This window comes from Lichenostomus cassidix, chromosome 13 (genome assembly GCF_008360975.1).
Source record: "Lichenostomus cassidix isolate B80296 chromosome 13, HeHo_3.0, whole genome shotgun sequence".
NCBI lineage: Eukaryota > Metazoa > Chordata > Aves > Passeriformes > Meliphagidae > Lichenostomus > Lichenostomus cassidix.
In genome coordinates this window covers 3233251-3245320 of record NC_139494.1, presented here as the reverse complement: position 1 = coordinate 3245320, position 12070 = coordinate 3233251, and the positions used below count along the sequence as shown (strand labels likewise).

Genomic DNA, 12070 nt, shown 5'->3' with positions numbered 1-12070 from the left:
CCCCGGCGCCTCCCGGCTCAGCGGAGGCACTTCCTCACCTCCCAACACTTTGTCGCTCAGGCTCCTCTGCAGTGAGAATTCCTCAGACGACCAGAGTCGCCCACGGGCTCGCAGCCTCCCAAACCTTCTGCCCACCACAGATCAGTTTCCTGGAGCTCCTCCTGGCCAAGTGCGTCACTCAGCTCTGTCCTTCTCCCTGCAGCCGCGCCGTCACCTGCCATGGGCCAGCACAGCTCACCTGGGGAAGCCCAGGTGCCATGCCAGGGCAAGCACAGCTCTCATTTATACTCAGCAGTGTCACACTGACTCAGGAGGGGAATGGAGATGAGGTGACTTCAGCACTGGCATCCAGTGCCCCAAAGCTGGCAGAGCAGCAGCCGCTCTGCGTAGGAGCTGTGTCACATGCACATGGGAACTGGCCACCCCCTCCAGTCTGCTGCGAGAGGCACCCTCAGCACAGCAGCACAGTACCAAGACCCATCCCTTGCGGCACTTTGCAGCACATTTTGGGGTGTGCCAAGTGCTTGAAGGCTCAAGGCCCTGGTGCCCATGGTGCATCTTGCCTTGCACAGCCCAAACGAAGCGGGGAGCTCAGCTGCAGCAGAGCATGGCTCCCTTTTTGCCTGGTGATGCAGTTTATTGCCTCTGTGCTCCCAAGCATGCACCAGTTCCTGATCCAGATCCAAACCCAAGTCAAGGTGTCACCTGTGATTTAGAAAGGGCGTTCTGCCTCAGGGCTCATATCTAAGGGCTGTCAGCTGGCAGAGCACAAACAGCCACCAAGCAGCAGCTGGGGCCAGGGGCTGGGCATGGAGCAGCCCTAGGTACAGAAATCAGCACTGCTGGGATCACTCAGGAGCTGTTTTAGTCTCATCTTACTCATGGAGATCCTTGGGGAGATGCTTTATTTAGTCAAACATTTCTGAAAGGGGGACTGAGAAACTAGCCAGGCTTTGCTCCACACACAGCTCATTGCTGGGAGGGGAAAAACTGCATTGTGTCAGGCACCACTGAAGTCACTTGGACCTGCAGTATCAGCCGAGCAAAGTTCCAGCTGCCAGTTCCTGGATGGCTCATCTGGGAGACAAGGAGCTGACCTGCCCACAAGGACTGCAGGTCCACTCCAGACCAAATCCTGTATGAGAGGATTTCAGAGAACCCTCAGAAATGTGCCACCCTTGCAAGGGGTCAAACCTGTCTGCGGCACAGTGACCATTCCCCATCTGCAGAAACTCAAAGCAAGAAGGAAGCAAGTTTTTGCTCTTCTGTAAACCCAAGGAAGTGTGATTTTCTGAAGGTGGTGAGAAATAGTTTCAGACAGCTCTAATTAGCAAGGTGGTGTGTAAGAAAATCCAGCTTTACTGCTCTGTGCTCCACAGCTGTCCTGGGATGAAGGGAGAATACTGTCACCAGTGGCTGGTGCCCACCCACACCCCTCCCCTGTGCCTGCGTGGCTTGAAGTGAGTCCGATGATCTGCAGGATAGTGAAGAGGGATATTTTTGCGTGAGCTGCTGGTCCAAAGTTGCCAGTGCTATTTCAGGCAGCAACACCTACACTGTAATCCAGAGGGCTGTATTTTCCAGCGGGCACTTCAAAATCCCGTCTCCCTCCTCCCCTCACAGGCCAGCTCTAACCAACCTGGCTCCAGGATAAACAGCTCCCAGCATTATGCAGCCACCAAGGCCAATGCCACAGCCCCAGAACATTCCTGATTCCCACTGGGACCAAGACACCTTTGGAGTGGAAAAAAATAAAAACCTCATCTCACAAGAAGTACCAGCTACAACAACAGGTCCTCTGCCTGCAAATCCTCCCAGGGATCTGCCACCACCAGATTACCTGCCCAGGCTAAGCTAGCTAATCCTACAGGCAAGTCGCAGACCTCATCCTAGAGCTCAGCAGCAATTTCGGTGAGGTGCTTCAGGAGACATACAAGCTCTAATTAAAGCTATTTTGCAACTGCCTGCATATGGAGGCAGGAAGACATTTGTTCCTCTGTGAAAGCAGATATCAGAGCCTGGACAGGTTAAGTCTCCTCTCTCCTGTGTACAAAATATCTGCACAGATACCTTTCACTCAGAAAGAGGGGAATGATACAGAGAGGGAAGCAGATGCTGACACAAGCTACCCCTAAAGACCAGGAGGATGAGGATGACAACCTCCTTTTTGGATTGAGATCAGGAGTCGTTCCAGTGGGGATAATGCCACCAGCTTCCTCACCAGTGAGCACCAGTGGTGTGTCTTGCACCTATTTCCTCCTCCTTGATCTGTGCATGTAGGCACAAAGGAGATATGAGACCATCCAAAATTAAGGAGCTAGAAGATACAAAGAAAAGAGACAGGAGGAGAAGCAATAACAGGAATCGTTATATAACAGTATGAAAAAAAACAATAATACTCCCAGTGCAGAAGAGGTTTTAAGATGGACAAGTGGGTGATGAGACCTGCAGGATGCTGGGTCCCAGGACCAACTGCTCCCTGTGTGCCAGGGGGATGAAAACCCACGGCTGGGCAGAGCTGCAGAGGCTGCACCCCTCTGGGGTTTGCAGGTGGGGAATTTCCAGCCTTCAGAGCCTGCCCAGCAGTGAGATGGCCAAAGTTACAATCCCCCTCCCTGGACCTCTGCTCAGGAGGCACACAGGAAGCAGCCCAGCCCAGACCCCACGCACACCAGCTGCACAGACCAGCATTCCTGTTCTGTCCCCCACGCCCCATGCCATCCTTCTCTCACGTCCAGTCCTCCTGGCTCTGCCCAGAGAGGCTCTGGGTCCCATGCAGAATCTCAGCACCCACTTTCTCTCCTCTGAGTGAGCTGTGCAAACAGCAGAGACTGCTCCTTGGAGAGAGCCATGGATGCTCCGGTCACAAGTCTAATCCTGCATCACACCCCGGACCTCGGCAAGCAGCAAGAGCAGGAGACACACAGCATCTTAGCCAGTGAGAAGGGGATGAATCACTGGAAAACAGACCCAGGCACAGAGCCAGAGCAGGGAGAAGATGGTCCTGTGAGGCCTCCATCTTTGGGAGTGGGGGGGATTGGAGTGATCAGAGCCACAAGGTGTTTCCTTCCCACTCAGAAGTGACCCCAGCATCTGTCCCCCAGCTCTATAACATCTCTCACACAGCTGCAGCCCAGCTGTCCCTCTGAGTGCACCTTGTGCCTGGACGTTCATCCCCTGCCAGCTCTGGAGTTCTCACAGCCCACATCTGCAGCAAGAATGGGAAATACCTCTGCACCCCTTCAGATCTTCCCTCTCAGCACAAGCCACAGAGCAGGAAGGCAAACCGTGGCCTGGTTTCCCAGGTCACACACCTTTTGGCAGTTCGGGTGCTACAAATTAGAAGATCCTGCTAGGAAAGTCACCTTCAGAAATAACCTCCCAGATGAACCAAGAGCATGAGGTGCTCAGAGAACCACCAGTTCAGCAAGCTGAGGCTCTCATTTAATCTTCATCACCAAACCAAACAACAGCTATGACAGTTCCCAACCACCAGATTTTATTTTTCCTTTGGAATCTGCCATCGAGCTCTGCTGAGACAAGGCTCCCACCAACCTGCAGCGTCCCTCAGCCAGGGAGCCAAATCAGCCCATCAAAGCCACACGGAAACAAAAGCATCAGCTCCAAGAAGGTGTCACGACAGAATGACAACCCTTAACTTGTTACAGCAGCCCACACGTTAATGCTTTGGGCCTGAGCCAGGATACCATGGAACAGCCTCCATTCCCCTTAAAGTCAAACCCTGCTGCTCAGAGATGCACAAGTTCAGAATCCTTTTTGATTTAAAAAAAAAAAATTAAAAAACCACATACCTTTTGCTGTGTTTTCCCCTGACAATGAGACCACAGTCCTGAGAAATTCCCCCGTTTACGTTCCTCTTGTCTCTACCACAGCTCTTTCACTAAATCCTCTCTGTCCATGATGGCCCACATATAGATGCACATGAAATTAGTGTCTCCCAAATTAGTTTTCTCATGTGCAGTCCTAGCCCATTTTCCTCAACAACGTATTATGATATGCAAGGTTCCACCTTTCTCCCAGGAAACGCAAGCTTCTAAATTTATCTTTTGGATAACTAAAAAAAGAGACAGGTCTGGCTTTCACAATGTGGGGTCAGCAGTCCCAAACGGCAGAGTATTTGCCCCAGAAACACCCAGTTAATAACACAACAACCACCACCACAGAGCAGTACACATATGGTCATTACAGAGCTAAGTATAACTTGACAAAGTACCTTGCTTTTAATGAGGCAAAAGGCCAATTAACCTGATGAGGATGTGGTGTACTGACATTGAGTGGGGAGCCTGGATTCCCTGGAGATACACCCTGTATATCCTCGTAACACACCAAACATGAGGGATTCAAACCGTTTCTGAGGACACAGCATGGCACTCAGAGCTCTCCGGGTTAACACCGGCCTTCCCCAGATTTTGTGACACAGTATCCAGCATTCAGGCTGGATGAAGGGCCAGGCGTGCATTTTTGTCAGCTCAGATCCAAACCCTGGGAAAATGCAGGCATTGTCCTTGCCTGGTCCCCACCGCCCAGCCCTTCGCAGGTGTTCACCTGCCAGAGGACAGCAAGGAAAATCCAGGAACAAAAGCAGGGACGCTCCGGCAGGCGCTTCCCGTTGAAGTCATTTCATAACCGCGTTTCCAGAGGTGCTGGAAGAACAGCACAAGCTACCGCGCGAGAGCCGTGACCGGAGACACCGAAATGCGTGGAGCGAACAAAAGAAAAACCAACTTCCCCCCCGCCAGGCCGTTATTTTGGAAGAGGCAAAACTTCCCGGCTCTTAGGGAACACCTGGAGCGCTGCCCCTGTCCCAGCCCCGCATCCCGGGCTCGGCCCCCTCCGCAGCAGGGAACGCGCCCGGGGCGGGGGTCGCGGCCGGAGTCACCGGAGTCACCGGAGCCCCCGCAGGCCGGCAGCTCTCTCGGCCAGGGCTGCCAAGGCCGAGGCCCCCGAAAGGAGCGGCACCGGGGCGCTGGGACCGCGCTGAGACCGGGGGCTCCCGCGCGGCACCGCCGAGCGCCGGGCAGCCGCGGGCTGCGGGCGCTCCTCGCACCGGGCTCGGGGCTGCGCTGCTGGCGTGGCGCCGGGCCGGGGCTGCGGGACCTTGAGCCGGGCGAGAGAGGAGCCCCGGGGCCAGCGGATGGGGGGAGCGCGGCTGCGGCGGCCGGGCCGCGCGGAGCGCATCGTATCGCATCGCACCGCACCGCATCGCATCACATCGCATCGCATCACATCGCATCTCATCGCATCGCATCGCATCGCATCGCATCTCCCCCGGTGCAGACGCGGCTCCCGGGGCCCATCGGGGGTGAACTGGGGGAACGATCGCCGGGCACCTGTCCCCCCCAGGTCCGGGAGGTACGGACCTGTCGCCCCGCGGCTGCCCGGGACGTGAGCCAGCTCTTCCCTCCGCCGCTCCGCCATCGCCCCCCGCCGCCGCTCCGCCATCGCCCCCCGCCGCCCCCCGCCGCCGCGGCGCGGCCCGTACCGCAGTCGGCGCAGAGGATCCGCGCCACGTCCCGCTTGAGGTTCTTGCCGCTGGTGTCGAGCGGAGCGAAGGCGGTGCGGAAGACGAGCGGCTCCTCGGTGGGCTCGAGGAAGAAGATGTAGCGGTGGTTGCGCTTCACTTTGAAGCAGGGCGCCTTGGAGCCCACGCTGATGAGCTGCTCCCGCTGCAGCCCCCCGCTGTTGAGGGGCCACAGGTCGAGCACCTTGACCAGGACCCCCCCGGCGGGCCCGGCGCCGCGGCTGTCATTGCCGCCGGCGGGGGGGCCCACGGACTGCACCTTGCCCTCCAGCACCACCGCCGCCGTGTACGCCTGGTCCTGCACCGACTTGAGGCTGGGCGAGTAGCAGGCGAGGGAGACGCCGAAGAGCAGCATGGAGAAGCCGGGCGCCGGGTCGCGCCTCATGCCGCCGGCTGCCGCTCGCTGCCCGCCGGCCCTGCGGCGGCGGCCGGGCTGCGGGGCCGGGCTGCGGGGCTGCGGCGCGGCGGGCGCGGCGGGGCGGAGCGGAGCGGCGCGACGCGGGGCGGCACGGCACGGCGCGGGGCGGCACGGCACCGGCACGGCACGGAGCGGCACGGCAGGGCACGCCACCGACACGGCCTGGCGCGGCGCGGCGCGGCACCGGCACAGGCACTGGCGCGGCGCGGCGCGGGGAGGAGGCGGGATGCTCCCTCAGCTGCCCCTGCCCCCGGGATGCTGACCCCCGCACCCCCCCGGAAAGGTGATTCCCTGCCCGGGGACTCCCCCCCCGGGGATGCCCGCTGCGGCGGGGATCTCCGCGTCCCTGGGGGTCCTCGGGGATGGAGGCAAACCGCGTTGCCCCCATCTGGCCATGGAGCCAGCCCCTCGGCAGGCCCCCGAGCTTTCGCAGAGCCCCCCTTTTCCCCGCAGAGGCAGCCAAAGATGCGCCCATTTGGGGGCGGCTGCAGGTGACACGGGGGTTCCGCGATGCGCAGGGCTCGGGAGCCGGGGATTCCTCGTTGCTCGATGGTTTTATGGAGCTGGGAGATTTGTGCCCGAGATTCCCTGCACACCTGAGGGAAAGGCATTAACATAGAGACAAACGGAGTAAGCACTGGCCGGGGAGACAAAGCAGCCTTTCATGCCCTGTTCCTGCAGCCTCTCGTTAATAAACAAATGCTTTTCCCTGCAGTGGCTTCCAGGAGGAGTCGCTTTAAGCTCCAAAAGGTGCTTGTTTGGGTTTATTTTCAAAGCCGATCCTCAAGCACCTGCACTCCCAAAGCCTCGCTGCCCAGACAGTGCGGGAGGGATCTGAGATGCTCAATTAGCGGCAGCAGAGGATTTTGTGGTTGTTGTTGCACTAGATTCTGCATTGAAGGGGAGCGGCCATAGTCCCATCCCACGGAGGTGACCTGGAGGCAGGAGGGCTGGGCTCAGCCTGCTCACAGGGGATGGCTCTGGGCACAGACCGCAACGGCCCCAGAGCCTGTAGAGCCCCAGGAAAACCGCTCAGCAAACCTCAAGAGAGGACAGGAGCTGGGTCTTTGAGCCCATCAGTGAGAGCAAAGGCGCACAGATGGCAGGATAGGGATTTGTTTTCCATTTAACATAGCACAGCCAGAACCATCAGGAAAAATGGGAAGGGAGCAGAGGCGCTGTGCCCAGCCCAGCATAGGCATGGGGCGTAGCCTCTGCTCGTGTTTCCCTGGCTCGGGGCGGCAGCCAGCGCTGTCCCACCGCTGGCACACGAGGGCACAGCCCCAGCACACGCAGCCAGGGCTCTGCAGCCAGGGGCGGCCGTGGCTCCGTGCTGCCAGCCAGGACCACCGCTCTTCCCCTCTCTGGGAAGGCTGACAGCTCTCTGAGCAGCGTTGCCATTGCAGGGCCGTGGTGCATCAGGAGCCCCGCAGTGTACACAGAGCAGGGCTAAGGGACCATTTACTTTTTGCGCACATTTCCTCCGGCTAGGCGTGATTTTGTGTGGCTTTGTGTTCTCAGATGTTTCTGAAGGCCTTCTCTTTTCCCCTGACTGGTGACCACGCAGAACTGCAGAGGAATGCAGGTGGAGGTAGAAGGGACCAGAAGTGGAAACACGGCAAAGGGAAGAACAGTATTTTAGATTCAGGAAGCTGCTCGGAGGAGCAGGGAAACCACCTGACTTCTCTCTTCTTTTGGCATAAATCTCTGTGGAATTTCCCCTTTCCCTAACATTTTGCTCAGACAGCAACTGAGGTTCTGCCTGAGGAGGAAGGAGACATCCAATAGCATAACTTGATCTGGAGCTCACCTGCTCTACCCTGCCCCTCACCAGAAAGGACAGTTTCATGCCCAGGCAGTTGAGTTGGTAATCCCTGTCTGTTTTTGCAGGCTGAAATCCCAGTGGGACCACAGTGGTTCCACTGCTGGGAAATTCAGTGCAAGACACCTGTGAGGCCCCTGGGACAGTTTTGAAAAGTAAGGGTTTTCTTTGTTTTGGGGGTGTTTTGGAGCCCAGAACACTTAGCCTCAAAAAAGGGCACTGGTCACATCTCCTATTAGCAGTATTTTTCCTGCTGTTCAGCCTAACTCCTGTGAAGCCAACTGGTTTTCATCACTTGAGACACTTGCTTTTCTCTTACCATTTCAGAAATGGTTTAGAACTAAATCCCTATCCCCTTTCTATGATGTTTTTGCCATATAAATGGAAAATAATTATTTTCTGTAAGTACCTGGGTATTTTGACATATGAAATAAATAAGGCTTGGTGCAGTCACCAGACCAACCTGAACACTGGCTTTGAGACACTGAAGCCTAAAGAACATACTTTAAAAATATTTTCCTCAATTGAGGGTAACCGTTGGCAGGCACCTTAGGAGGTCTGTGGTCTGCTTTAATTTATCCAAAGCTCATCTCTGCCCTAACTCCCTGCTCTGAAAACCCATCATATTTGCCATCCTGGCAGTGAGATGGAGAATTTGAGCTCAGCCTGGATTCCACCCTTTCTGGAGGACCCGAGAGTTCAGTAGCACCATCAGAGATTTTCATTCCTCAGGCAAATGCTGTGGGGGCTGGTTTTTCTTTTACCTCCTTTAATTTTGTTCCTGCAATTTCCCAGAGATGCCTGAAAACAAAGCACCTCTCAGGTCTCTCTTTCCCTCTGCCAAGGGAGCTCCTGGCACAAAGCCCTGCTTGGTGCAGATGCCACACAGGGCAGTGTCCCAGTGTCCCTCCCTGCTTCAGGTAACCCTGCAGCTCTTCTGCAAGGACAGATGTTGACCTCCAACAGCAGAAGCAGGCAGACTATCCTTCTTCAGCATCTTCCACAGGTTGCAGATGCTCAGCGTCCCCCATGTTAGTTGAAGATGTGCTCTTACAAATCCGATGTGGGGCTTTTGGTATAACAAGGAGCACTGCAGAGTCACAGAATATGCTGGGTTGGAAGAGTCCCCCAATCATCATTGAGTCCAATACTCCTGCCCTGCACAGACACTCCAACAATGCCACTCTGTGCCTGAAAGAATTGTCCAAATGCTTCTGGAGCTCTGGCAGCCTTGGGGCTATGACCGTTCCCTGGGGAGCCTGTTCAGTGCCTGACCACCCTCTGCACAAGAACCTTTTCCCAATATCCAACCTAACACAGGTCCAGTTGTTCTCTGGTGTTATCTAGCATGGGGCTGTGCTAAGCTCTTCCCCATTTCAGGCAAGCCTCAGAACCACGTGTGCCAAGGGTGTCTCTCCACCTCCCACAGCCCTTCCCAGCACCAGCTCTATCCTGGTTCCCTGCAGGGACCCTGAAGCCCTACTGGTGTGAAGATAGCAAATACAGGAGACACCATCCCAAAACCCAGCCAAGGGAACATTGCTTTCCCTTCCTTTTGGGACATTTCTTCCCTGCAACAATCAGGTGTTTTACGAAAGTGCCACAAATGCCAACAAATCCATTGCAGCCATTTTCCCCACTTCCATGTCTTCCCTGCAAGGATTTAGCTTATTCAGTTTGGCGATGTCCAGTAACAATGGGTACACAGCCCATGGAGAGCATCAGTGCCTGCCATGTGGGGCAGGAGCCAGCCCTTCACCAGGACAAACACACTCCTGGCACCAGAGGGACACCCACACAGCCTGAAGTGAAATTAGAAAAGCAGATGATAAATGATGAACACGGGAATTATATGGAAAAAGCAAAGCCCAGCACTCAATCTGAGACTCCCACCTGGACATTGACTAACCACAGAATCACAGAATGGCTTGGGTTGGAAGACACCTTAAAGATCATCTAATTCTATACCCCAGTCATAGGCAGGGACACCTCCCACTACACTAGGACACTCAGGAGACCACAGTCAAATATGCCATATCTGCCAGTTCCTCCAGGTAGTAAAAAATCAGAATAGAGAGTGACCTCCAAAATCTCCTATTCCACTTGCCTGTCCCAGGCTCCAATGAGCAGCATGGCTGCAGCAAAGGAAACAGATGCACCTTAGAAGTCCTCCGCCAGCAATGCTCCCATGGGCCATGTGGTCTGTGTGCTTCCCCCTGTCCTGCTGTGTTCCCATATCTCCTGCCTGTTAATGTCACCTTCCAGACCAGGGCAAGGCAGAACTGAGCATTGTAGCTGTAGGCACCAGTGCTGTCTCGCCCAGAAATGGACCATCCTGGCACAGAGGCCTGATCCAGCTACCCACCCATCCTTCCCTGAGCTGGGAGAGCATCGACCCACTGTCATTCCATGAGATGTTCAACAGTCCAAAGACAAGTTGAGAACATTTGCTGTAGGCAGAAAAAGCAGTATTTTGTTATGATGAAACCCACCCCAAAAAAACCTTTTATCTCTTGACACATGGCGATCAAAGGGAAAAAAAATCAAGAGCAAGTGGTTTCATTCACCTGGGAGAGAAGCTGTTAGGGTTCCCTTCAGCCCCTCTGTGACATATTCACCTAGGCACTAGGAAGGAAAAAAAGCTACTCATCCTTCAAGGAAATGTGTGCCTTTTTTATTTGCTGCCCTCCCCGAGAAACTCATTCACTCCTTGTCCACCCACACGAGCAGGAATGATGAATGAAAAACAAACCATAAACAATTCAGACTCCCTTTTTTCCTCCCAGCCTTCCAATCAGATGTTCCAGCCCATGCCTTAGCACCCAGATTTTGCCCGTTGATCATTCCGATCGCGTGCCTTGGCTCGCTGTGCCGCTCACCCGCTCCGTTCCTTGGATACAGACAGCTGCATCCAACACATTTGTCAGCAGCTCCAGCTCTGGGAGGGCTTCACACCACTCAGGGTGGAGGAGATGGGGGGAGCTTCTGCAGGGCACCACTGCCCAGAGCCAGAGGATTCCTGTGGTGGGGCTGGCAGAGGCAGACACTGGCAGGGGGCTCATGATCAGCACTTCTTGCCCCAGAAGGACAGTGGTGCCCAGGCACTGAAATGTGTCACCAGAATGAGGGCACATGGTTGCAAAATGGCACCATGAGAGCAATGCTCCCCACAGGATGGTGCATCCCAGAGAGACCCCTCCATCCCAGAGATTCTCCCTGGACTGGATTTCTCTGCCAGCCACTCTGATGTTCCTCTCTCTGTCTCTCTCCCTTCTCTCCACACAACCTCCTTACACCCCCCTGTGTATTAAATAACAACTGCAGTCATACCGAGGCATCAGGTATATCTGTGCACCTCTGAATCCCTTTCACAGGTAAAGTCCCCTCCCACTTTTGTCTACTTTGTGTATTTTTATGTAAAAATATGCTGAGTGGGTGTATGCCTTATTACACGTGTAGGAAACACGGAATGAGGACTTGAGGTACCACCACAGTAATAGAGAGGAACAAGGCTCTTTGTCTGGCTTTGTCCTTGATTCCCTGTTTAAATATTATTTGCCATTGTTTGAAAAGAGACCCTCTCCAAATGACTTCTGAGACCCAGGAGACCATTTCTGCAGCAACAAGTTACTGCTTGTAGGCAGCCCATGGCTGGAAAATGCCCTTGATATTACAGAAGTGATAACTTGTTTAATAGATCCAAATAAATCGGAAAGCCCAGGAGCTCAGGTGGCAGCATTTGAGCCCTGTACTGAGAGGTGCACAGACCTTACAGCTAGGCTAAATATAGGTCTCACAAACCAGAACAACAGAGCTTTTACTGAGAAGTTAATCAAGCCCTGGAGGAAACTACACAATATAAAGCTTAGATTTAAAATAAATGTGAAATGAGTTGGTGGATTCGGGACCAGTTCCTTATGGAAAAGTTTTCACATCAGAAAAAATCGCTTGATGAAATGGGCTCTTTAATTAGCAGTTTCAGCAAGAAGCCAGGGGGATTGGAGGGGTTCTGGAGCCTCATCCCTCACCTTTCCTTCTTGCTCTTTGCAAGGAGAGCTGGGATCAGGAGAGGGGTGGGTTGTCCCAGGGTGCTGCATGTAAGGGGCTGAAGAGGAGCCCTGTCTGTTCTTGTACTCTCCCATTACCATGCACTTTCCCAAAAACATCCTGCACTCCCCAAAGGCAACACCCAGGGCAGCAAGTGCTGAATCCAGGCAGGAAAGCCCCAGCCTGGGCCTGGGCACAGGACAGGTGTCTGTGGCTTCTTGCACACCAGCCTCTCATCCTG

The 12070-nt window shown here is 54.9% G+C and overlaps 1 protein-coding gene across 6 annotated transcripts in view; it reads right to left on the bottom strand.

Annotated features, from left to right (window-relative positions):
- The window catches only part of NRG2 (neuregulin 2), a 151259-nt gene extending 145284 nt beyond the window's left edge, over positions 1-5975 (bottom strand). For 4 of the 6 annotated variants that reach the window (XM_085073372.1, XM_085073373.1, XM_085073374.1 and 1 more), the window contains exon 1: positions 5504-5974. In XM_085073372.1, the coding sequence (XP_084929498.1) occupies positions 5504-5927 (424 nt within the window). In that variant the 5' untranslated portion in view covers positions 5928-5974. Of the gene's footprint in view, positions 1-5503 lie in introns of all 6 variants that reach the window. The other 2 variants (XM_085073371.1, XM_085073376.1) reach the window with 2 other exon arrangements.
- Positions 5976-12070: the final 6095 nt, after the last annotated feature.